At 48.7% G+C, this 24,906-nt stretch overlaps 1 protein-coding gene across 1 annotated transcript in view; it reads right to left on the minus strand.

The window, feature by feature from the left end:
• The window catches only part of LOC115115909 (phospholipid-transporting ATPase IB-like), a 115,832-nt gene that overhangs the window by 64,292 nt on the left and 26,634 nt on the right, over positions 1 to 24,906 (minus strand). The window contains 20 exon segments of the mRNA XM_065019347.1: positions 6,523 to 6,587; positions 8,209 to 8,347; positions 13,077 to 13,216; positions 13,387 to 13,471; positions 13,581 to 13,650; positions 13,744 to 13,793; positions 13,897 to 13,979; positions 14,168 to 14,273; positions 14,405 to 14,477; positions 14,582 to 14,715; positions 14,820 to 14,897; positions 14,987 to 15,114; positions 15,233 to 15,401; positions 15,578 to 15,689; positions 23,069 to 23,196; positions 23,307 to 23,376; positions 23,568 to 23,641; positions 24,260 to 24,300; positions 24,443 to 24,488; positions 24,751 to 24,849. Of these exon segments, the coding sequence (XP_064875419.1) occupies positions 6,523 to 6,587; positions 8,209 to 8,347; positions 13,077 to 13,216; positions 13,387 to 13,471; positions 13,581 to 13,650; positions 13,744 to 13,793; positions 13,897 to 13,979; positions 14,168 to 14,273; positions 14,405 to 14,477; positions 14,582 to 14,715; positions 14,820 to 14,897; positions 14,987 to 15,114; positions 15,233 to 15,401; positions 15,578 to 15,689; positions 23,069 to 23,196; positions 23,307 to 23,376; positions 23,568 to 23,641; positions 24,260 to 24,300; positions 24,443 to 24,488; positions 24,751 to 24,849 (1,890 nt within the window).

Below are 24,906 nucleotides of genomic sequence, written 5' to 3' on the forward strand. Positions count from 1 at the left end.
CAGAGATGAGCCTCACCTCTAAAGAAACAAACTGAAAGAAAGCGGGGGAAGGAGAAGGAGTGGTAAACTAGGACAAGAGATGCACTGCAAGGTCGCGCCTAGGAATTATATTTTTATTATACATATATATATTTGCTCCTGTTCTCACTAACTCTAACAAACACAAACCCACCCACCTACAGATGTTACATACACGCTACACACACACACAGTGGTGGCTCTAACCTGAACCTCAATCAGTTATTTTAAGTGTGATATGAGATAAGTCTGTCTGCTTTCATCTGTGGTGACCTGTCCTCTCACCACACCTCTCTGGACCTGTCTCCTCACCACACTTCTCTGGACCCGTCCTCTCACCACACCTCTCTGGACCTGTCCTCTCACCACACCTCTCTGGACCTGTCCTCTCACCACACCTCTCTGGACCTGTCCTCTCACCACACCTCTCTGGACCTGTCCTCTCACCACACCTCTCTGGACCTGTCCTCTCACCACACCTCTCTGGACCTGTCCTCTCACCACACCTCTCTGGACCTGTCCTCTCACCACACCTCTCTGGACTCGTCCTCTGGACCTGTCCTCTCACCACACCTCTCTGGACCTGTCCTCTCACCACACCTCTCTGGACTCGTCCTCTGGACCTGTCCTCTCACCACACCTCTCTGGACCTGTCCTCTCACCACACCTCTCTGGACTCGTCCTCTGGACCTGTCCTCTCACCACACCTCTCTGGACCCGTCCTCTCACCACACCTCTCTGGACCTGTCCTCTCACCACACCTCTCTGGACCTGTCCTCTCACCACACCTCTCTGGACCTGTCCTCTCACCACACCTCTCTGGACCTGTCCTCTCACCACACCTCTCTGGACCCGTCCTCTCACCACACCTCTCTGGACCCGTCCTCTGGACCTGTCCTCTCACCACACCTCTCTGGACCTGTCCTCTCACCACACCTCTCTGGACCCGTCTTCTCAACACACCTCTCTGGACCTGTCTTCTCACCACACCTCTCTGGACCTGTCTTCTCACCACACCTCTCTGGACCCGTCATCTGGACCTGTCCTCTCACCACTCCTCTCTGGACCTGTCCTCTCACCACACCTCTCTGGACCTGTCCTCTGGACCTGTCCTCTCACCACACCTCTCTGGACCCGTCTTCTCAACACACCTCTCTGGACCTGTCTTCTCACCACACCTCTCTGGACCGGTCTTCTCACCACACCTCTCTGGACCTGTCCTCTGGACCCGTCCTCTCACCACACCTCTTTGGACCCGTCCTCTCACCACACCTCTCTGGACCCGTCTTCTCAACACACCTCTCTGGACCTGTCCTCTCACCACACCTCTCTGGACCTGTCTTCTCACCACACCTCTCTGGACCTGTCTTCTCACCACACATCTCTGGACCTGTCTTCTCACCACACCTCTCTGGACCTGTCTTCTCACCACACCTCTCTGGACCTGTCTTCTCAACACACCTCTCTGGACCTGTCCTCTGGACACTCAGTCCCACTCAACACACACAACAGAACAAGGTAAGGGCCCAATCATCCTTCACATTAAGCTACAAGAATGCATATTTTAATTAGTATATACTAAGTCAACAAAACAATATTTACAGTAGGAGGGATGAAATAAAGCCAACTGTTATTGGTTGAATTTCAGGGTGACAGGAATGTTACGTTACGTTGGAGTGGTCCCTTAACGTCACTTAAGGTTTTAATTGAATAGACTCAGTCTGACTAATTACAGTGCTACTGAATGGTCTCATTGTCAAGAAAAGCATTTTACTGTAAACCGGTCTCCCTTTCCCTCTCATTCTCTTATGGAAGTGTGTACTTTTCCCTAGCTACACTCTACCTACACACACTACCTACTCTCTCTACCTACACACTCTCTCACTACCTACACACACACACTCTCTACCTACACACTCTCTCTACCTACCTACACACTACCTACACACACACACTCTCTCTACCTACACACTCTCTACCTACGCACCACCTACCTACGCACCACCTACCTACACACTACCTACACACACACTCTCTCTGCCTACACACTCTCTCTCTACCTACCTACACACTCTCTACCTACCTACACACTACCTACACACACACTCTCTACCTACACACTCTCTACCTACACACTCTCTACCTACACACCACCTACCTACCTACACACACACTCTACCTACCCACACACACACACTCTACCCACACACTACCTACACACAAACTACCTACACACACACACACACTACCTACACACACACACACACTACCTACACACACACACACACCTACACACTACCTACACACTACCTACACACACTACCTACACACTACCTACACACACACACACACCTACCTACACACACACTACTACACACACACACACACACACACACACTACACACACACACTACCTACACACACACACACACACTACCTACACACACACACTACCTACCTACACACTCTCTACCTACCTACACACTACCTACACACACTCTCTCTACCTACACACTCTCTACCTACACACCACCTACCTACACACCACCTACCTACACACACTACCTACACACACACACCCTACCTACACACACTCTACCCACACACACACTCCCACACTCTACCCACACACGCACTCTACCCACACACTACCCACACACACACTCTACCCACACACACACCTACACACACACACACACTCTACCCACACACACACACACTACCTACACACACACACTACCTACACACACAAACTACCTACACACACACACACTACCTACACACACACACTACCTACACACACACACACTACCTACACACACACACACTACCTACAAACACACACTACCTACACACACTACCTACACACACACACTACCTACACACACACAGTCTGAGACACAATGGAGTGTAGAGGTCGTAAACCTGTCTGCTATCTGCAGACTGTCTAACAGACAAATTAACTCCACTAAAGCAAGCAGACTGTGCCGCAGTGGTGGAAAAAATACTCAATTGTCATACTTAAAAGTAAATATCCCTTATTAGAACACGAGGCAAGTAAAAGTCACGCAGTAAAATAGGGTGGCAGGTAGCCTAGTGGTTAGAGACAGGTAGCCTCGTGGTTAGAGACAGGTAGCCTCGTGGTTAGAGACAGGTAGCCTCGTGGTTAGAGACAGGTAGCCTCGTGGTTAGAGACAGGTAGCCTAGTGGTTAGAGACAGGTAGCCCCGTGGTTAGAGACAGGTAGCCTCGTGGTTAGAGACAGGTAGCCTAGTGGTTAGAGACAGGTAGCCGCGTGGTAGCAGGTAGCTCGTGGTTAGAGACAGGTAGCCTCGTGGTTAGAGACAGGTAGCCTTAGAGACAGGTAGCCTTGGTTAGAGACAGGTAGCCTAGTGGTTAGAGACAGGTAGCCTAGTGGTTAGAGACAGGTAGCAGGTAGCAGGTAGCCTCGTGGTTAGAGACAGGTAGCCTCGTGGTTAGAGACAGGTAGCCTCGTGGTTAGAGACAGGTAGCCTCGTGGTTAGAGACAGGTAGCCTCGTGGTTAGAGACAGGTAGCCTCGTGGTTAGAGACAGGTAGCCTCGTGGTTAGAGACAGGTAGCCTCGTGGTTAGAGACAGGTAGCCTCGTGGTTAGAGACAGGTAGCCTCGTGGTTAGAGACAGGTAGCCTAGTGGTTAGAGACAGGTAGCCTAGTGGTTAGAGACAGGTAGCCTAGTGGTTAGAGACAGGTAGCCTAGTGGTTAGAGACAGGTAGCCTGGTGGTTAGAGCGTTGGACTAGTAACTGAATGGTTGCAAGATCGAATCCCCGAGCTGACAAGGTAAAAATCTGTTGTTCTGCCCTGTTCTACCTACTGTTCCTAGGCTGTCATTGAGAATAACAATTTGTTCTTAACTGACTTGCCTAGTTAAATAAAGGCCAAATGTAAAAAAATATTACTTGCATTAAAGTCTAAAAGCATTTGGTTTTAAATATACTTAAGTATCAAAAGTACAAATAATTTCAAATTGCTTTTAATTTTGCAAAGCAGAGGGCACCATTTTCTAGTTTTTGTTTTGTTTATGGAGAGCCAGGGGCACACTCCAACACTCAGACATCATTTATCTATAGCCAGGGGTACACTCTAACACTCAGACATCATTTACCTATAGCCAGGGGCACACTCAAACATCATTTACCTATAGCCAGGGTCACACTCCAACACTCAGACATCATTTACCTATAGCCAGGGGCACACTCCAACACTCAGACATCATTTACCTATAGCCAGGGTCACACTCCAACACTCAGACATCATTTACCTATAGCCAGGGGCACACTCCAACACTCAGACATCATTTACCTATAGCCAGGGGCACACTCCAACACTCAGTCATCATTTACCTATAGCCAGGGGCACACTCCAACACTCAGACATCATTTACCTATAGCCAGGGGCACACTCCAACACTCAGACATCATTTACCTATAGCCAGGGTCACACTCCAACACTCAGACATCATTTACCTATAGCCAGGGGCACACTCCAACACTCAGACATCATTTACCTATAGCCAGGGGCACGCTCCAACACTCAGACATCATTTACCTATAGCCAGGGGCACGCTCCAACTCTCAGACATCATTTACCTATAGCCAGGGGCACACTCCAACACTCCAACATCATTTACCTATAGCCAGGGGCACACTCCAACATCATTTACCTATAGCCAGGGGTACACTCCAACACTCAGACATCATTTACCTATAGCCAGGGGCACACTCCAACACTCAGACATCATTTACCTATAGCCAGGGGCACACTCCAACACTCAGACATAATTTACCTCCAGGGGCACACTCAGACATCATTTACCTAGAGCCAGGGGCACACTCCAACACTCAGACATCATTTACCTATAGCCAGGGGCACACTCCAACACTCAGACATCATTTACCTATAGCCAGGGTCTCACTCAGACATCATTTACCTATAGCCAGGGGCACACTCCAACACTCAGACATCATTTACCTATAGCCAGGGGCACACTCCAACACTCAGACATCATTTACCTATAGCCAGGGGCACACTCCAACACTCAGACATCATTTACCTATAGCCAGGGGTACACTCCAACACTCAGACATCATTTACCTATAGCCAGGGGCACACTCCAACATCATTTACCTATAGCCAGGGGCACACTCCAACATCATTTACCTATAGCCAGGGGCACACTCCAACATCATTTACCTATAGCCAGGGGCACACTCCAACATCATTTACCTATAGCCAGGGGTACACTCCAACACTCAGACATCATTTACCTATAGCCAGGGGTACACTCCAACACTCAGACATCATTTACCTATAGCCAGGGGCACACTCCAACACTCAGACATCATTTACCTATAGCCAGGGGCACACTCCAACACTCAGACATCATTTACCTATAGCCAGGGGCACACTCCAACACTCAGACATCATTTACCTATAGCCAGGGGCACACTCCAACACTCAGACATCATTTACCTATAGCCAGGGGCACGCTCCAACTCTCAGACATCATTTACCTATAGCCAGGTGCACACTCCAACACTCCAACATCATTTACCTATAGCCAGGGGCACACTCCAACACTCAGACATCATTTACCTATAGCCAGGGGCACACTCCAACACTCAGACATCATTTACCTATAGCCAGGGGCACACTCCAACACTCAGACATCATTTACCTATAGCCAGGGGCACACTCCAACACTCAGACATCATTTACAAATGAAGCATGTGTTTACTGAGTCTGCCAGAACAGAGACAGTACGGATGACCAGGGATGTTCTCCTGATAAGTGTGTGAATTAGACCATTTTGCTGTCCTGTTAAGTATTCAAAATATACTTTTGGGTGTCAGGGAAAACGTATGGAGTAAAACGTACATTATTTTCTTAAGGAATGTATGGAAGTTAAAGCTGTCAAAAATATAAATAGTAAAGTAAAGATACCCTGAAAAACTACTTAAATGGTACTTTAAAGTATTTCTACTTAAGTACTTTACACCCCTGCTGAGACGGAGTGTGTGTTTATTCTCACATGACAGTAATCCAGCCACTTAGAATCAACAGACTCTCCATGAAAACAACATAAATACTGACCCTCAACTCAACCAGCCTAAATCACAGGTTTAAATGGAATCTGACCAGAGCATACTGTGTTCTATAGTGTCTCCTATGCCAATGTGTGTGTGTGTCTGTTTGTGTGTGTGTGTGTGCGAGAGAGACAGGGATGAGAGGAGAGAAAGCGATACAGCAGTATGTGTCTTTCATCTCTTTCTCCAGGCAGACACCAGACACCTTAATTACCTCCACCTGTGAGCAGACAAAAAGACACACACACCAATCTCTACTCTGCCACACCCCGATTCCCACGGTAACACTCTAGAGCCCACACAGACCCAAAGAGGAGAGGGAGGAGGGAGTGGAAGATGAGGAAATGGCTGGGTGGAAGAGGTGAGGAAGATGTACTCACATCCAATGAGTCCTCGTTGACGACGAGGAGGGACATGCCGTGGGTCACCAGACGACAGGAGTAGCCTGAGACAGAGAATACAATACCAGATACAGCACAGAAATAGACATCTCTCTCTCTCTCTCTCTCTCTCTCTCTCTCTGTCTCTCTCTCCCTGTCTCTCTCTCTCTCTCTCTCTCTCTCTCTCTCTCTCTCTCTCTCTCTCTCTCTCTCTCCATGACCTCTCTCTCTCTCTCCATGACCCTCTCTCTCTCTCTCCATCTCTCTCTCTCTCTCTCTCTCTCTCTCTCTCCCTCTCTCTCTCTCTCTCTCCCTCTCTCTCTCTCTCTCCATCCCCTCTCTCGCTCTCTCTCGCTCTCCATGCCCCTCTCTCTCTCTCTCGCTCTCTCGCTCTCCATGCCTCTCTCTCGCTCTCCATGCCCCTCTCTCGCTCTCTCTCTCGCTCTCCATGCCCCTCTCTCTCTCTCGCTCTCCATGCCCCTCTCTCTCTCTCTCGCTCTCCCATGCCCCTCTCTCTCTCTCTCGCTCTCCATGCCTCTCTCTCTCTCGCTCTCCATGCCCCTCTCTCTCTCTCTCCATGCCCCTCATGCCCCTCTCTCTCCCCTCTCGCTCTCCATGCCCCTCTCTCTCGCTCTCCATGCCCCTCTCTCTCTCTCGCTCTCCATGCCCCTCTCCCTCTCTCTCTCTCTCTCTCTCTCCATGCCCCCTCTCTCTCTCTCTCTCGCTCTCATGCCCCTCTCTCTCCCTCTCGCTCTCCATGCCCCTCTCTCTCGCTCTCCATGCCCCTCTCTCTCTCTTCTCTCTCTCTCATGCCCCTCTCTCTCTCTCCATGCCCTCACTCTCTCTCTCCATGCCCCTCTCTCTCTCTCCATGCCCTCTCTCCATGCCCCTCTCTCTCTCTCTCCATGCCCCCTCTCTCTCTCTCTCTCTCCATGCCCCTCTCTCTCTCTCTCTCTCCATGCCCCTCTCTCTCTCTCTCTCTCCATGCCCCTCTCTCTCTCTCTCCATGCCCCTCTCTCTCTCTCTCCATGCCCCTCTCTCTCTCTCCATGCCCCTCTCTCTCTCTCTCTCTCCATGCCCCTCTCTCTCTCCATGCCCCTCTCTCTCTCCATGCCCCTCTCTCTCTCTCTCCATGCCCCTCTCTCTCTCTCTCCATGCCCCTCTCTCTCTCTCTCCATGCCCCTCTCTCTCTCTCTCCCATGCCCCTCTCTCTCTCTCTCTCCATGCCCCTCTCTCTCTCTCCATGCCCCTCTCTCTCTCTCCATGCCCCTCTCTCTCTCTCTCCATGCCCCTCTCTCTCTCTCTCCATGCCTCTCTCTCTCCATGCCCCTCTCTCTCTCTCTCTCCATGCCCCTCTCTCTCTCTCTCTCTCCATGCCCCTCTCTCTCTCTCTCCATGCCCCTCTCTCTCTCTCTCCATGCCCCTCTCTCTCTCTCTCTCCATGCCCCTCTCTCTCTCTCTCTCCATGCCCCTCTCTCGCTCTCTCTCCATGCCCCTCTCTCGCTCTCTCTCCATGCCCCTCTCTCGCTCTCTCCATGCCCCTCTCTCGCTCGCTCTCCATGCCCCCTCTCGCTCTCCATGCCCCTCCCATGCCCCTCTCTCTCTCTCCATGCCCCTCTCTCTCGCTCCATGCCCCTCTCTCTCTCCATGCCCCTCTCTCTCTCCATGCCCCTCTCTCTCTCTCACCTATGTTGATGGCGGTCTCCTGTTTGTCTCCGGTGAGGACCCAGATCTTGATGTCGGCCTTCATCAGAGTAGCAATGGTCTCAGGGACCCCTGCCTGGAGACGGTCCTCTATAGCTGTGGCCCCCAACAACAACAGATCCTACAGAGAGAGAGGGGGGAGGGGCTCTTATAAGCTACAACCAAGTTGAAGAGACAGGCTGGGCAGCAGAAGCATTAGACAGGGTAAAAAGTTGAAGAGACAGGCTGGGCAGCAGAAGCTTTAGACAGGGTAACCAAGTTGAAGAGACAGGCTGGGAAGCAGAAGCATTAGACAGAGTAACCAAGTTGAAGAGACAGGCTGGGCAGCAGAAGCATTAGACAGGGTAACCAAGTTGAAGAGACAGGCTGGGCAGCAGAAGCATTAGACAGGGTAACCAAGTTGAAGAGACAGGCTGGGCAGCAGAAGCATTAGACAGGGTAACCAAGTTGAAGAGACAGGCTGGGCAGCAGAAGCATTAGACAGGGTAACCAAGTTGAAGAGACAGGCTGGGCAGCAGAAGCATTAGACAGGGTAACCAAGTTGAAGAGACAGGCTGGGCAGCAGAAGCTTTAGACAGGGTAACCAAGTTGAAGAGACAGGCTGGGCAGCAGAAGCTTTAGACAGGGTAACCAAGTTGAAGAGACAGGCTGGGAAGCAGAAGCATTAGACAGGGTAACCAAGTTGAAGAGACAGGCTGGGCAGCAGAAGCATTAGACAGGGTAACCAAGTTGAAGAGACAGGCTGGGCAGCAGAAGCATTAGACAGGTTAAGAAGTGGTCTGTATCATGTGGGTCAAACAGCAGCGTGGGGAAAGTCTTAATGTTTCCCAAACATTTACTTTGAACTCTATTAAAACACACAAATACAGTCACGTAGTCACCCATACACACCCACACACCAGTTTTAAGGGTCTCTTGGCAGACTGGTGAGGGTAATTATCTCTGTAGTCTTCCAGTCTACCGAAACCCTTTCCTCACTTCTATCCCATTACCTTCCCCCTCCTCTCCTCTGGGCCGTCTCTCAAAACCCCTCTTTACTGGAGGGCTGCCTCTCATTACAGCCAAACAAAGGCAGCTGTGGAGTCATGTGCCATCCTAATGGCCAGACTTAATGTAAACACTCTCAGAATTAGTTTTCTGCCTACAGCTGCCATGTCCAGACTATTAATAACCACAGACATGATCACGTCCAGATGTATACTGGAGATGTCCTCTGGGTTACAGGGTGTCTGTACTGTTGACACCTTAGGGGAGTGACCGACTGGTGTTTGTGGGTACACACACAGAGAGAGAGAGAGACAGAGAGAGTTTCCTGTTAATTTTTGTTGTTTTTCACTTTATATATTCACTTTGTATGTTGTCTATCTCACTTGCTTTGGCAATGTTAACACATGTTTCCCATGCCAATAAAGCCCTTGAATTGAATTGAATTGAGAGGGGGAGTTTCCTCTGGGGAAACAGGGCTTCTTCAGTACTGAGAGGTCATAGTTCTCAACAGTTGATCAGTGGGACCACTCTGCCCTCTGCTGGACAAACTCACCAGCCCAGCAACACACTGACTGAAGGGGATGAGTGAGGGGTAGTCACCATCTTACCAACCCAACAACACACTGACTGAGGGGGATAGAGTGAGGGGTAGTCACCATCTTACCAACCCAACAACACACTGACTGAAGGGGATAGAGTGAGGGGTAGTCACCATCTTACCAACCCAACAACACACTGACTGAAGGGGATAGAGAAGGGGATGAGGGGTAGTCACCATCTTACCAACAACACACTGACTGAAGGGGATAGAGTGAGGGTAGTCACCATCTTACCAACCCAACAACACACTGACTGAAGGGGATAGAGTGAGGGTAGTCACCATCTTACCAACCCAACAACACACTGACTGAAGGGGATGAGGGTAGACTGAAGGGGATAGTCACCATCTTACCAACCCAACAACACACTGACTGAAGGGGATAGAGTGAGGGGTAGTCACCATCTTACCAACCCAACAACACACTGACTGAAGGGGATAGAGTGAGGGGTAGTCACCATCTTACCAACCCAACAACACACTGACTGAAGGGGATAGAGTGAGGGGTAGTCACCATCTTACCAACCCAACAACACACTGACTGAAGGCGATAAGAGTGAGGGGTAGTCACCATCTTACCAACCCAACAACACACTGACTGAAGGGGATAGAGTGAGGGGTAGTCACCATCTTACCAACCCAACAACACACTGACTGAAGGGGATAGAGTGAGGGGTAGTCACCATCTTACCAACCCAACAACACACTGACTGAAGGGGATAGAGTGAGGGGTAGTCACCATCTTACCAACCCAACAACACACTGACTGAAGGGGATGGAGTGAGGGGTAGTCACCATCTTACCAACCCAACAACACACTGACTGAAGGGGATAGAGTGAGGGGTAGTCACCATCTTACCAACCCAACAACACACTGACTGAAGGGGATAGAGTGAGGGGTAGTCACCATCTTACCAACCCAACAACACACTGACTGAAGGGGATAGAGTGAGGGGTAGTCACCATCTTACCAACCCAACAACACACTGACTGAAGGGGATAGAGTGAGGGGTAGTCACCATCTTACCAGCCCAACAACACACTGACTGAAGGGGATAGAGTGAGGGGTAGTCACCATCTTACCAACCCAACAACACACTGACTGAAGGGGATAGAGTGAGGGGTAATCACCATCTTACCAACCCAACAACACACTGACTGAAGGGGATAGAGGAGGGGTAGTCACCATCTTACCAACCCAACAACACACTGACTGAAGGGGAAAGAGTGAGGGGTCACCATCTTACCAGCCCAACAACACACTGACTGAAGGGGATGGAGTGAGGGGTAGTCACCATCTTACCAACCCAACAACACACTGACTGAAGGGGATAGAGTGAGGGGTAGTCACCATCTTACCAACCCAACAACACACTGACTGAAGGGGATAGAGTGAGGGGTAGTCACCATCTTACCAACCCAACAACACACTGACTGAAGGGGATGGAGTGAGGGGTAGTCACCATCTTACCAACCCAACAACACACTGACTGAAGGGGATAGAGTGAGGGGTAATCACCATCTTACCAACCCAACAACACACTGACTGAAGGGGATAGAGTGAGGGGTAGTCACCATCTTACCAACCCAACAACACACTGACTGAAGGGGAAAGAGTGAGGGGTAGTCACCATCTTACCAGCCCAACAACACACTGACTGAAGGGGATGGAGTGAGGGGTAGTCACCATCTTACCAACCCAACAACACACTGACTGAAGGGGATAGAGTGAGGGGTAGTCACCATCTTACCAACCCAACAACATACTGACTGAAGGGGATAGAGTGAGGGGTAGTCACCATCTTACCAACCCAACAACACACTGAAGGGGAAAGAGTGAGGGGTAGTCACCATCTTACCAGAACAACACACTGACTGAAGGGGATGGAGTGAGGGGTAGTCACCATCTTACCAACCCAACAACACACTGACTGAAGGGGATAGAGTGAGGGGTAGTCACCATCTTACCAACCCAACAACACACTGACTGAAGGGGATAGAGTGAGGGGTAGTCACCATCTTACCAACCCAACAACACACTGACTGAAGGGGATAGAGTGAGGGGTAGTCACCATCTTACCAACCCAACAACACACTGACTGAAGGGGATGGAGTGAGGGTAGTCACCATCTTACCAACCCAACAACACACTGACTGAAGGGGATAGAGTGAGGGGTAGTCACCATCTTACCAACCACTGACTGAAGGGGATAGGGGTAGTCACCATCTTACAACCCAACAACACACTGACTGAAGGGGATAGAGTGAGGGGTAGTCACCATCTTACCAACCCAACAACACACTGACTGAAGGGGATAGAGTGAGGGGTAGTCACCATCTTACCAACAACACACTGCCCCATCTTACAACACACTGACTGAAGGGGATAGAGTGAGGGGTAGTCACCATCTTACCAACCCAACAACACACTGACTGAAGGGGATAGAGTGAGGGGTAGTCACCATCTTACCAACCCAACAACACACTGACTGAAGGGGATAGAGTGAGGGGTAGTCACCATCTTACCAACCCAACAACACACTGACTGAAGGGGATGGAGTGAGGGTAGTCACCATCTTACCAACCCAACAACACACTGACTGAAGGGGATAGAGTGAGGGGTAGTCACCATCTTACCAACCCAACAACACACTGACTGAAGGGGATAGAGTGAGGGGTAGTCACCATCTTACCAACCCAACAACACACTGACTGAAGGGGATGGAGTGAGGGGTAGTCACCATCTTACCAACCCAACAACACACTGACTGAAGGGGATAGAGTGAGGGGTAGTCACCATCTTACCAACCCAACAACACACTGACTGAAGGGGATAGAGTGAGGGGTAGTCACCATCTTACCAACCCAACAACACACTGACTGAAGGCGATAGAGTGAGGGGTAGTCACCATCTTACCAACCCAACAACACACTGACTGAAGGGGATAGACTAGTCACCATCTTACCAACCCAACAACACACTGACTGAAGGCGATAAGAGTGAGGGGTAGTCACCATCTTACCAACCCAACAACACACTGACTGAAGGGGATAGAGTGAGGGGTAATCACCATCTTACCAACCCAACAACACACTGACTGAAGGGGATGGAGTGAGGGTTAGTCACCATCTTACCAACCCAACAACACACTGACTGAAGGGGGTAGAGTGAGGGGTAGTCACTATATCACCATGCTAGACGGTACAGAGAAATATATATATTCGCAATATCTAACTACACATGCAATGCTAATCACTAACCAACCTTCTCCAGCAGTTCATAGCAGTCCTCTAGTTTCTGGGCCCGGTCTTTGATGATAGTGCTAATCCGGGTGTACTCCTTCAGCCACTCCTGGTATACCCCCTCCTCCAGATCAACATAGGTAAAACACAGAGTCCGCAGACCTGGGGGGGGACAAGGTCAACATGTAATACAGTGGTAATAAGGTAGAAAAAGGGAGTGAAAGGGAAAAATGAATCTTGCAGAGAAAAAGATGGCAAAAAGTTAAGAGAACGTAGACAAAAGATAGCAGGAACAAATATGACCAGCACATTTACAACGAGAAAGGCCGTACCCTCGGTGGCGAACTGTTCCAGATGTGCCATGGTCAACTCTTTGTACTGAGACGAATCAGTGAGACGCTCAAAGATCACATTATCCTGAAGCACACACCATGACATCATCAACACGCGCCAGTTCATCTTCAATATGAGCAATGCCACTATGGGAATAAACTGTGGTGCATTCAATGACTGGGGTTATACTCACTGCTCCCTTGCAGTACAGACGCAGTTTCCCATCGGGGGTTCGGACCACTACAGACATGCGCTTACGGTTACTGTAGAAAAGGGAATGACTGTTAAGTGTCTGTGAATGTGTGTGTGTTGTGATTGTGTGTGTGTGTGTGTGTGTGGGGGGGGGGTTAATTTACCTTGAAAACTCCAGCACATTCAGCAGCTCAAAGCTCTTCTCCTTCCCCCTCTGAAAGACACAAACAAATAGACAGAATTCAACAGAGAAGAGGATGAATATTTACCTTTCTTCAAATGACGCACTCCATCCCATGTCTCAAACCCACACTTACAGCTTCCATGATAACGGAGCCAGGAGTCCTTGCTGTGAAAACAAAGCCCAGACCTTTGGCTCCTTTCACCAGAGCTCCTTCATCTGAGGAAAGGAAAACACACATGCAGTGCACATACATGTTGAGTTGATTCGATTGGCTCTAATGTGTAGTAGCTTGGATGTGATTGGCTCTAAGGTGTAGTAGCTTGGATGTGATTGGTTCTACTGTCTAGTAGCCAAGTTATGATTGGCTCCTAGGTGTTTAAGCTGTGTCGTGATAGGCTGTCTACCTGGCGAGGAGGCCTGGTAAATAAGCTGGTCCTCCTCTCTCTCTGGGACCACGGTGTGACACACCGCCATCATCGTCAGGAACTCACAGATTTGAGCAGAGGTCGGCTGGAGAGAGGGAATGAGAGAGAGAGCGAAATCGGGAGAGCGAGTAACAAAGAGAAAGAGAGTGGTCATACACAGCCCAGTGTCAATCTCTTTCAGTATAATAATTATCATGACAGAAGGGGAACACCTACATGGTTCCTCTCAATGTTCTGGATGAGAGTGGGGTCATCAAACTCTGTGTTAACACTGCTGGACGGCAGGGGGCTGAGGGAGGAGACGGACAGAATTAAACACTACTAATTGACACTAACTACATAAAACAAAAATAAAGCACAGCCAAAGGTGAAGAATAAGAGGAGGTCACTGACCTGAAGTCCTCCATGGAACGATCAACATCCAGGTCAGGGAAGTGGCCGTATGTGATCCCAGCGATGGTACACTTCTTGAAGTGCATGACGTTACAGGTGAGAGTTCCTGTCTTATCAGAAAACAGATACTTCACCTGGGAGAGGGGGAAAAGGAAGGATATCAGTTCACAACAGGAATCAACTCTGATTGGTTGAGCTCGGATGTGAACATGATAAAATTGGTGGAGTCCATCCTCACCTGGCCCAGTTCTTCGTTGAGATTGGACGTTCGAGCCATGGCGGGTGTGTCTGTCTCTGCGTAGTACATCTCCACATCCTGACACCAAACACAGAGAAGTTAGATGAAAGACATCTAAAGACAGCCAAACGCTCTCTAAACACACCCGAGCCTGCGTCCGTGCATACCCAGTTGATGAAGAGTGCCTGTGTGAACTTGACGACCTCCAGAGTGACCAACAGGCTGATGGGGATGAGGTTGTTGTAGAGGATGATGAACGTCAGAAGGTTATACCAAAAGTTAGTGGAGATGTCACCTGTAGACACACACACACACGGTTGTATGGAATAAGAATAAATGACTAGGGCATGTGTGTGTCCAGGGGTGCGTGTGTCCAGGGGTGCGTGTGTCCAGGGGTGTGTGTGTATTCTCACCGGCGCGTGACAGGTACCAGCAGGCCTCCTCAGTGTGTTGTTTGTTCCAGATGGAGGCTCCTATAGAGCTCACTAGCGCCATCACCAGAAGGATGCAGAACAGCACCAGGATCTGGACATTGGTCACCCGCTCCACATTAGAACGCTTCAGAGGGGCCTTGGTCGAGTTCTGGAAGGAACATTCACCACATTATTACATCCTTCATGTGGAACTACAAAACACCCCAAATGGCACAGAGTTCAGGAACTCAGTCGACCGCTATGGAGGAAGAACAGCAAACTCTACAGCCTTCATTAGAGTATTAGAGTTTAGATTTGCTTGATCCAAGGCTTGAAATGTCTCACCTGCATCAGTTTGGAGTCATGTCCAGTGTAGACTATAATACCCACAACCCATTGTGTGTTCCTGAGCTGGGCACCTCGCAGCAGCACCTGGTCAGGACCCAGAGGAACCGCACTGGAAAGAGAACAGTGACGAGCAGGTGGAGGTTCAAAATGATGCAATCCTATGTTAGGTGTGTGTTCAGAGAGAGAGAGGCAGTCATGCAGACGAACATCTCCTGACTTCTGGTTGCTAAGAGTGAGATAAACAAGATTAAATTAGCAAAACATATATAAACGTAATCAAATTGTACAACTGAAGATCAACACAGGAGGAAAAGATTGACAGTGTGAGTAAAAAAACTAACTAAATTCAACGCAGCAGCAGTGACTGAGATACTCCTTACCCCCCCATACCGACCCCCCCCCCCATACCGACCGACCCCCCCCATACCGACCCCCCCCCCCATACCGACCGACCCCCCCATACCGACCCACCCCCCCATACCGACCCCCCATACCGACCGACCCCCCATACCGACCCCCATACCCCCCCCATACCGACCCCCCCATACCGACCCCCCATACCGACCCCCCCGACCCCCCATACCGACCCCCATACCCCCCCATACCGACCCCCCCCCCATACCGACCCCCCATACCGACCACCCCCATTGACCCCCCATACCGACCCACCCCCCCCATACCGACCCCCCCCCATACCGACCCCCCCATACCGACCACCCCCCACCCCCATACCGACCCACCCCCATACCGACCACCCCCCCCATACCGACCCCCCATACCCCGACCCACCCCCCATACCGACCCCCCCCCCACCCCCATGACCACCCCCCCCCGATACCGACCCCCATACCGACCACCCCCCCCCATACCGACCCACCCCCATACCGACCACCCCCCCATACCGACCCCCCCCCCCCATACCGACCCCCCCCATACCGACCACCCCCATACCCCGACCCACCCCCCCATACCGACCACCCCCCATACCGACCCCCCCCATACCGACCACCCCCCATACCGACCCCCCCCCCCATACCGACCCACCCCCATACCGACCACCCCCCCCCCATACCCCCCCCCATACCGACCCCCATGACCCCCCCCATACCGACCCCCCCCACCCCCCCATACCGACCCCCCCATACCGACCCCCATACCGACCCCCCATACCGACCACACCCCCCCATACCATACCGACCACCCCCCACCCCCATACCCCACCCCCCACCAGAGGGTACTCACGAACGTGTACGTTGCTCACCACCCCCACCTGCATCCCACCTGAGGAAGCAGACGTATACCATGTTTGCCAAGTCTCTAAAGCAAGTGGCACTTGGTAGACACTCCCACTGGACAGAGAACCACCCAGAGACCCCTACCAGACCACTGCACCACCAAGGAGCTCCAGGCCCCCCCAACACAGTGCACCCCACAGGGCCCACCAGAGCATCACCACCTCCATCAGCGCAGCCAGACTGGACCGGGCCCAGCCTACCACCCCACACCAGACCACCACCTCTACCAGACCAGAGAGGAAGCCCCCCCTGTCCAGACCTGGCTCCCCTCCACCCCCAGCAGGACCAGCATACCCCAGACCCCCTCCTCCAGTACATCGGCACTGAACACACACACACAGCTACTGTACTAAAAGTGTACTTGTTCAATGAATAGTTACTGTATTTCTGTTATCCTGTTTATCACTCTGTTAGTTATAAACAACTCAGACAACTCAGTAGTTAGTAGTTACTGTATTTCAACTGTTATCCTGTTTATTACTCTGAACAACTCAGTAGTTACTGTATTTCTGTTATCCTGTTTATTACTCTGAACAACTCAGTAGTTATTAGTTACTGTATTTCTGTTATCCTGTTTATTACTCTGAGCAACTCAGTAGTTACTGTATTTCTGTTATCCTGTTTATCACTCTGAACAACTCAGTAGTTACTGTATTTCTTTTATCCTGTTTATTACTCTGAGCAACTCAGTAGTTACTGTATCTGTTATTCTGTTTATTACTCTGAACAACTCAGTAGTTAGTAGTTACTGTATTTCTGTTATCCTGTTTATCACTCTGAACAACTCAGTAGTTAGTAGTTACTGTATTTCTGTTATCCTGTTTATCACTGAACAACTCAGTAGTTAGTAGTTACTGTATTTCTGTTATCCTGTTTATCACTGAACAACTCAGTAGTTAGTAGTTACTGTATTTCTGTTATCCTGTTTATTATTCTGAACAACTCAGTAGTTAGAAGTTACTGTATTTCTGAATGTGTTATTCTTTCTTTTTGCAACATGAAAACATTCAGGGCCTAAACTCATTCAGGGCTGAAGAGTTTTGCAGAGGAGTTTAAATCAAATGTTAAAGACGTTGATGTCATCATTCTGCAGGAGACATGGAGTAAGGCAGACATTGTCACTAACTGTCCCACAGGCTACAGAGGTCATTGTGCCGTCACAGAAACACAGCTCTGTCAGAGGCAGAGACTCCGGAGGATTGATCATTTTCTACAAATCCCAACTACAAAATCTAATTGATCCCCTAAATATCACATTTGGTTCAAATTTAAAAAAATAACTTGTACTGACAGAAATATATGTGTTCTTTGCGCAATATATAACTCCCCCCCTCAGAATCCCCATATTACTCAGAGGAGATCTTCCCCACCTTTGAGGTGTGCCATTTCCAGGCCCAGGGAAATGTACTCATTTGTGGGGACACAAATGCGAACACAGGAACACTACCTGATCTAACGACCACGAGGGGACAGCTTTATTACAGGCCATAGTGTCTCTGTCTTCATCTCCCCCATAGAAACAACAGTGACAGCAACATCAACAAAATGGAAGGGATCTGTTGCAGCTCTGTAGAAGCCTGGGTCTGTACTTTGTCAATGGTAGGTTACGGGGGGACTCTTTGGGGAGATTCACCTACTGCTCACCTCTTGGCCAAAGCACAGTAGACTATATGATTACAGACACTGACATTTTCTCTCTCAGCTCATTCACTGTCAAGCCACTAACACTTCTGTCTGATCACAGCCAAATTACATTGTTCCTCAAAAGAACAGACATGGAAACAACCACACATTCACAGCCCAGTAAGCTGTACAACATCAGACATTCACAGCCCAGTAAGTTGTACAACATCAGACATTCACAGCCCAGTAAGCTGTACAACATCAGACATTCACAGCCCAGTAAGTTGTACAACATCAGACATTCACAGCCCAGTAATCTGTACAACATCAGACATTCACAGCCCAGTAAGTTGTACAACATCAGACATTCACAGCCCAGTAAATTGTACAACATCAGACATTCACAGCCCAGTAATCTGTACAACATCAGACATTCACAGCCCAGTAAGTTGTACAACATCAGACATTCACAGCCCAGTAAGTTGTACAACATCAGACATTCACAGCCCAGTAATCTGTACAACATCAGACATTCACAGCCCAGTAAACTGTACAACATCAGACATTCACAGCCCAGTAAACTGTACAACATCAGACATTCACAGCCCAGTAAGTTGTACAACATCAGACATTCACAGCCCAGTAAGTTGTACAACATCAGACATTCACAGCCCAGTAAACTGTACAACATCAGACATTCACAGCCCAGTCAGCTGTACAACATCAGACATTCACAGCCCAGTAAGCTGTACAACATCAGACATTCACAGCCCAGTAAACTGTACAACATCAGACATTCACAGCCCAGTAAACTGTACAACATCAGACATTCACAGCCCAGTAAGTTGTACAACATCAGACATTCACAGCCCAGTAAGCTGTGCAACATCACCCAGTAAGCTGTACAACATCAGACATTCACAGCCCAGTAAGTTGTACAACATCAGACGTTCACAGCCCAGTAAACTGTACAACATCAGACATTCACAGCCCAGTAAACTGTACAACATCAGACATTCACAGCCCAGTAAGTTGTACAACATCAGACGTTCACAGCCCAGTAAGTTGTACAACATCAGACGTTCACAGCCCAGTAATCTGTACAACATCAGACATTCACAGCCCAGTAAGCTGTACAACATCAGACATTCACAGCCCAGTAATCTGTACAACATCAGACATTCACAGCCCAGTAAGCTGTACAACATCAGACATTCACAGCCCAGTCAGCTGTACAACATCAGACATTCACAGCCCAGTAATCTGTACAACATCAGACATTCACAGCCCAGTAATCTGTACCAGTTCAAGCCCAGTGTACAACATCAGACGTTCACAGCCCAGTAATCTGTACAACATCAGACATTCACAGCCCAGTAAGCTGTACAACATCAGACATTCACAGCCCAGTAAGCTGTACAGCAGCCCAGTAAACTGTACAACATCAGACATTCACAGCCCAGTAAGCTGTACAACATCAGACATTCACAGCCCAGTAAGCTGTACAACATCAGACATTCACAGCCCAGTTCAACATCAGACATTCACAGCCCAGTAAACTGTACAACATCAGACATTCACAGCCCAGTCAGCTGTACAACATCAGACATTCACAGCCCAGTAAGTTGTACAACATCAGACATTCACAGCCCAGTAAACTGTACAACATCAGCCCACATTCACAGCCCAGTAAACTGTACTGTACAACATCAGACAACATCAGACATTCACAGCCCAGTAAGTTGTACAACATCAGACATTCACAGCCCAGTAAGCTGTACAACATCAGACATTCAGCCCAGCCCAGTAAGTTGTACAACATCAGACATTCACAGCCCAGTAAACTGTACAACATCAGACATTCACAGCCCAGTAAGTTGTACAACATCAGACATTCACAGCCCAGTAAGTTGTACAACATCAGACATTCACAGCCCAGTAAATTGTACAACATCAGACATTCACAGCCCAGTAAGTTGTACAACATCAGACATTCACAGCCCAGTAATCTGTACAACATCAGACATTCACAGCCCAGTCAGCTGTACAACATCAGACATTCACAGCCCAGTAATCTGTACAACATCAGACATTCACAGCCCAGTAAGCTGTAATCAACATCAGACATTCACAGCCCAGTAAATTGTACAACATCAGACATTCTGCTGTACAAACATCAGACATTCACAGCCCAGTAAGCTGTACAACATCAGACATTCACAGCCCAGTAATCTGTACAACATCAGACATTCACCCAGTCCAGTTCAAGCTGTACAACATCAGACATTCACAGCCCAGTAATCTGTACAACATCAGACATTCACAGCCCAGTAAGCTGTACAACATCAGACATTCACAGCCCAGTAAGCTGTACAACATCAGACATTCACAGCCCAGTAATCTGTACAACATCAGACATTCACAGCCCAGTAAACTGTACAACATCAGACATTCACAGCCCAGTCAGCTGTACAACATCAGACATCACAACATCAGACATTCACAGCCCAGTAAACTGACATTCACAACATCAGACATTCACAGCCCAGTAAGTTGTACAACATCAGACATTCACAGCCCAGTAAACTGTACAACATCAGACATTCACAGCCCAGTAAACTGTACAACATCAGACATTCACAGCCCAGTCAGCTGTACAACATCAGACATTCACAGCCCAGTAAGTTGTACAACATCAGACGTTCACAGCCCAGTAAACTGTACAACATCAGACGTTCACAGCCCAGTAAACTGTACAACATCAGACATTCACAGCCCAGTAAGTTGTACAACATCAGACATTCACAGCCCAGTCAGCTGTACAACATCAGACATTCACAGCCCAGTAAGTTGTACAACATCAGACGTTCACAGCCCAGTAAACTCAGTTCACAGCCCACTGTAACATCAGACATTCACAGCCTGTACAGTAAACTGTACAACATCTGTACAGACATCAGACATTCACAGCCCAGTAAGTTGTACAACATCAGACGTTCACAGCCCAGTAAGTTGTACAACATCAGACGTTCACAGCCCAGTAATCTGTACAACATCAGACATTCACAGCCCAGTCAGCTGTACAACATCAGACATTCACAGCCCAGTAATCTGTACAACATCAGACATTCACAGTCCAGTAAGCTGTACAACATCAGACATTCACAGCCCAGTCAGCTGTACAACATCAGACATTCACAGCCCAGTAATCTGTACAACATCAGACATTCACAGTCCAGTAAGCTGTACAACATCAGACGTTCACAGCCCAGTAATCTGTACAACATCAGACATTCACAGCCCAGTAAGCTGTACAACATCAGACATTCACAGCCCAGTAATCTGTACAACATCAGACATTCACAGCCCAGTAAGTTGTACAACATCAGACATTCACAGCCCAGTAAGTTGTACAACATCAGACATTCACAGCCCAGTAAGCTGTACAACATCAGACATTCACAGCCCAGTAATCTGTACAACATCAGACATTCACAGCCCAGTAAGTTGTACAACATCAGACATTCACAGCCCAGTAATCTGTACAACATCAGACATTCACAGCCCAGTAAGTTGTACAACATCAGACATTCACAGCCCAGTAAGCTGTACAACATCAGACATTCACAGCCCAGATGGGCCCCCAAAACAGATTTACAGTTCCACTGGAGGTCATAAGGTGAAGAAAACCAGAAAGCAACTTGTAACTAAAATATCCAAACACTCTTAGATAACTGTCTGAATATCACATTCACTCACAGTGAAGAAGGCATCAATCTGGCAGTAAAAACATCAACTACATATTCAGGCAAACAGCAAAAGAAGCACAACTGAAATTGATTTAAAAAACTAACCAAAACTGACCACAGATGACAACTGGATTGATGCAGATTATAATTTTACAAGGAGAAAAACAAAAGCACAGAGACCCAAATAATTATGAATTACGCCTTAATTACTGTGAGACTTAAACTCTATAAAAGTACACTCAGAAGCAAAAAAAGCACAGTACAACAGCAAGCATCTGACAGTGAGGAGTCAATAAACACAAACAACTTCTGGCAAAATTGGAATTAGCGATAGAAAATGGAGAGATATGGAAGACCCATTTACAACACTCTACAACACTGTTCACATTGATGCAAACGCAGAACAACGCCAAATTCATGAGAAGTTTAATGGACTAGAAAAATCTATAAAAGGACAATCAAAATCCACTGGACTCCATTACTGACCAGGAGCTCTATAAGAAACGTCAGGCACCTCAAATTTAAAAAGCATGCGGACCTGATAGAGTCCTAAAGGAGATGCTCAAACTCACTAGTGCAAAATGTCATTTGATCCTGAGTGTAGGTTACTTCCCTGACACCTGGAATCAAGGACTCATAACCCCAATCTTAAAGAATGGAGACAAATTTGACCACAAATTTGAGCACATGGCCTACAGCAGAGCCTGTACTGCCAGACCTGGGCCTGCTAGAGCAGTACTGCCAGACCTGGGCCCTGGCAGTAAACCCCAAAAATAATATAAATATAAGAGAGAGAGCGAAAGAGCGAGAGAGATCCGTACTTTTGGTTGTCCAGGCGTAGAGTCCCAGTGAAGTCATACAGGTGTCTGTTGGGCTCTTCACACTCCAGACGGCCAGAGAGACCCATCAGCTCCTCCAGAGACTGGAGACCAGCTGTGAGAGGGAGACCCTGAAATACACGCACACCCTGTTAGAGCAGGTACACACACACAGTCCCATCACCAGCTCCTCCGGAGGTCGATAAAGCACAGCGTTGGGGTCATTCCGCACGCGTCTCACCTGTCTGATCTTCAGGTTGGTTTCTCCGTCCAGGTTGGAGGTCTCAGTATAACACATGGCCTGAGGCTCACTGTGGAGAGAGATGGAGTCCAACTTTACCACAACATTCATCTATGCAACGGTCAAATAACAATATTGAATCATTGATCAAACATAATGGTGACAACCCTCAATGCCTCCCCTATTACTAGCCTGACAACACTGATCAAACACCACTTTAACTAACACTGACCACACAAAAACACAAGACCGCAAACCAACCTGGAGGACACTATGACCATGTCAGCTGGAAGATGCTGCCCATTGGTCACCTTCACTATGTCTCCTACTGCCACCTTGTGGCCAGGACACAGAAATGCAACAGCATGAGGTGAGAATGACATTGAAAATGGATGGGGGGAAGAGAGAGAGAGATGCAAGATAAAGTGAGTCAGGGGAATAGAAAGAGAGAGAGAGAGGAAGAGAGAGGGATGGTAGAGAGAGGGAGGGATGGTGGAGAGAGGGAGAGATGATGGAGAGAGGGATGGTGGAGAGAGGGAGGGATGATGGAGAGAGGGAGGGATGATGGAGGGATGATGGAGGGATGATGGAGGGATGATGGAGAGAGGGAGGGATGATGGAGAGGGAGGGATGATGGAGAGAGGGAGGGATGATGGAGAGAGGGAGGGATGATGGAGAGAGGGAGGGAGGGAGAAAGTGACAGTGAGCAGCAAGTAGCTTTACTGTGGATGTTTAAGTCTGACGTGTCCCTCGGTCAGAGCAAGCTCAGCATTAGATAGAAAGGATACTCAACAACGTGAAGAAAAATGCCAGAGAACATTCTGGAGAGGTACAGAATGAGCCATGCAGTCTTAGTTAGGACTTTTTCCATGTTCAGGTGTGTTGTGGAAAGTGTGGGCTCCATCTGTAACCACTAGTCAGACAGGCTGTTGAGAGGATGGGGGTAATGGTACCTGTTTCCATATGATAGTCTGCCAGGCTCCATTCCTCAGAACTGAGACACAATGACAACAGAGCTGTTAGCCTAAACATGTCATATACTGCTGATCTTCCCTAAAGCACAACTGTCTATTCCCAGAAGCTACATGGAATTCACTCATGAAACTGACTAGCACGGCTTCACACATGTCCAATACCTGTGGTCTTTTTCTTGTTGACTGTGTTGTCTGCCTTGTGTCTTTGCTGTAAAGAGACAGAAGGAGGGGGGGGGGGGTGAGCTCCTTACCAGTCTCCCTCCCTTTTTCTCTCACATTAGATGCACAAGAATGGCACTGTGCCGGCTAAGCAATTGTTTTGGAACAGAGGTGGAGATTTATAAAATCTGCAGGGTGTTGTTCTACAGCGGAGGAGTTGACCAGTGACTGCTGACCCGTGACTGCTGACCAGTGACTGCTGACCCGTGACTGCTGACCCGTGACTGCTGACCTGTGTCCGTCCTACTTACATAGTCCTCTATGATCTCTTTAATCCCGGCCACAGTGAGGATGAAGATGAGTGGTACCAGAGTGGTGTAGCGACCCGTAGGAGACACATCAGGGATTTGCTGAGAGGAAGAGCGCAGAGACCATGTTGAAGAAACGCTGACGGTTTGGTTAGACAC

The sequence above is a fragment of the Oncorhynchus nerka genome, linkage group LG6 (assembly GCF_034236695.1).
Source record: "Oncorhynchus nerka isolate Pitt River linkage group LG6, Oner_Uvic_2.0, whole genome shotgun sequence".
Lineage (NCBI taxonomy): Eukaryota > Metazoa > Chordata > Actinopteri > Salmoniformes > Salmonidae > Oncorhynchus > Oncorhynchus nerka.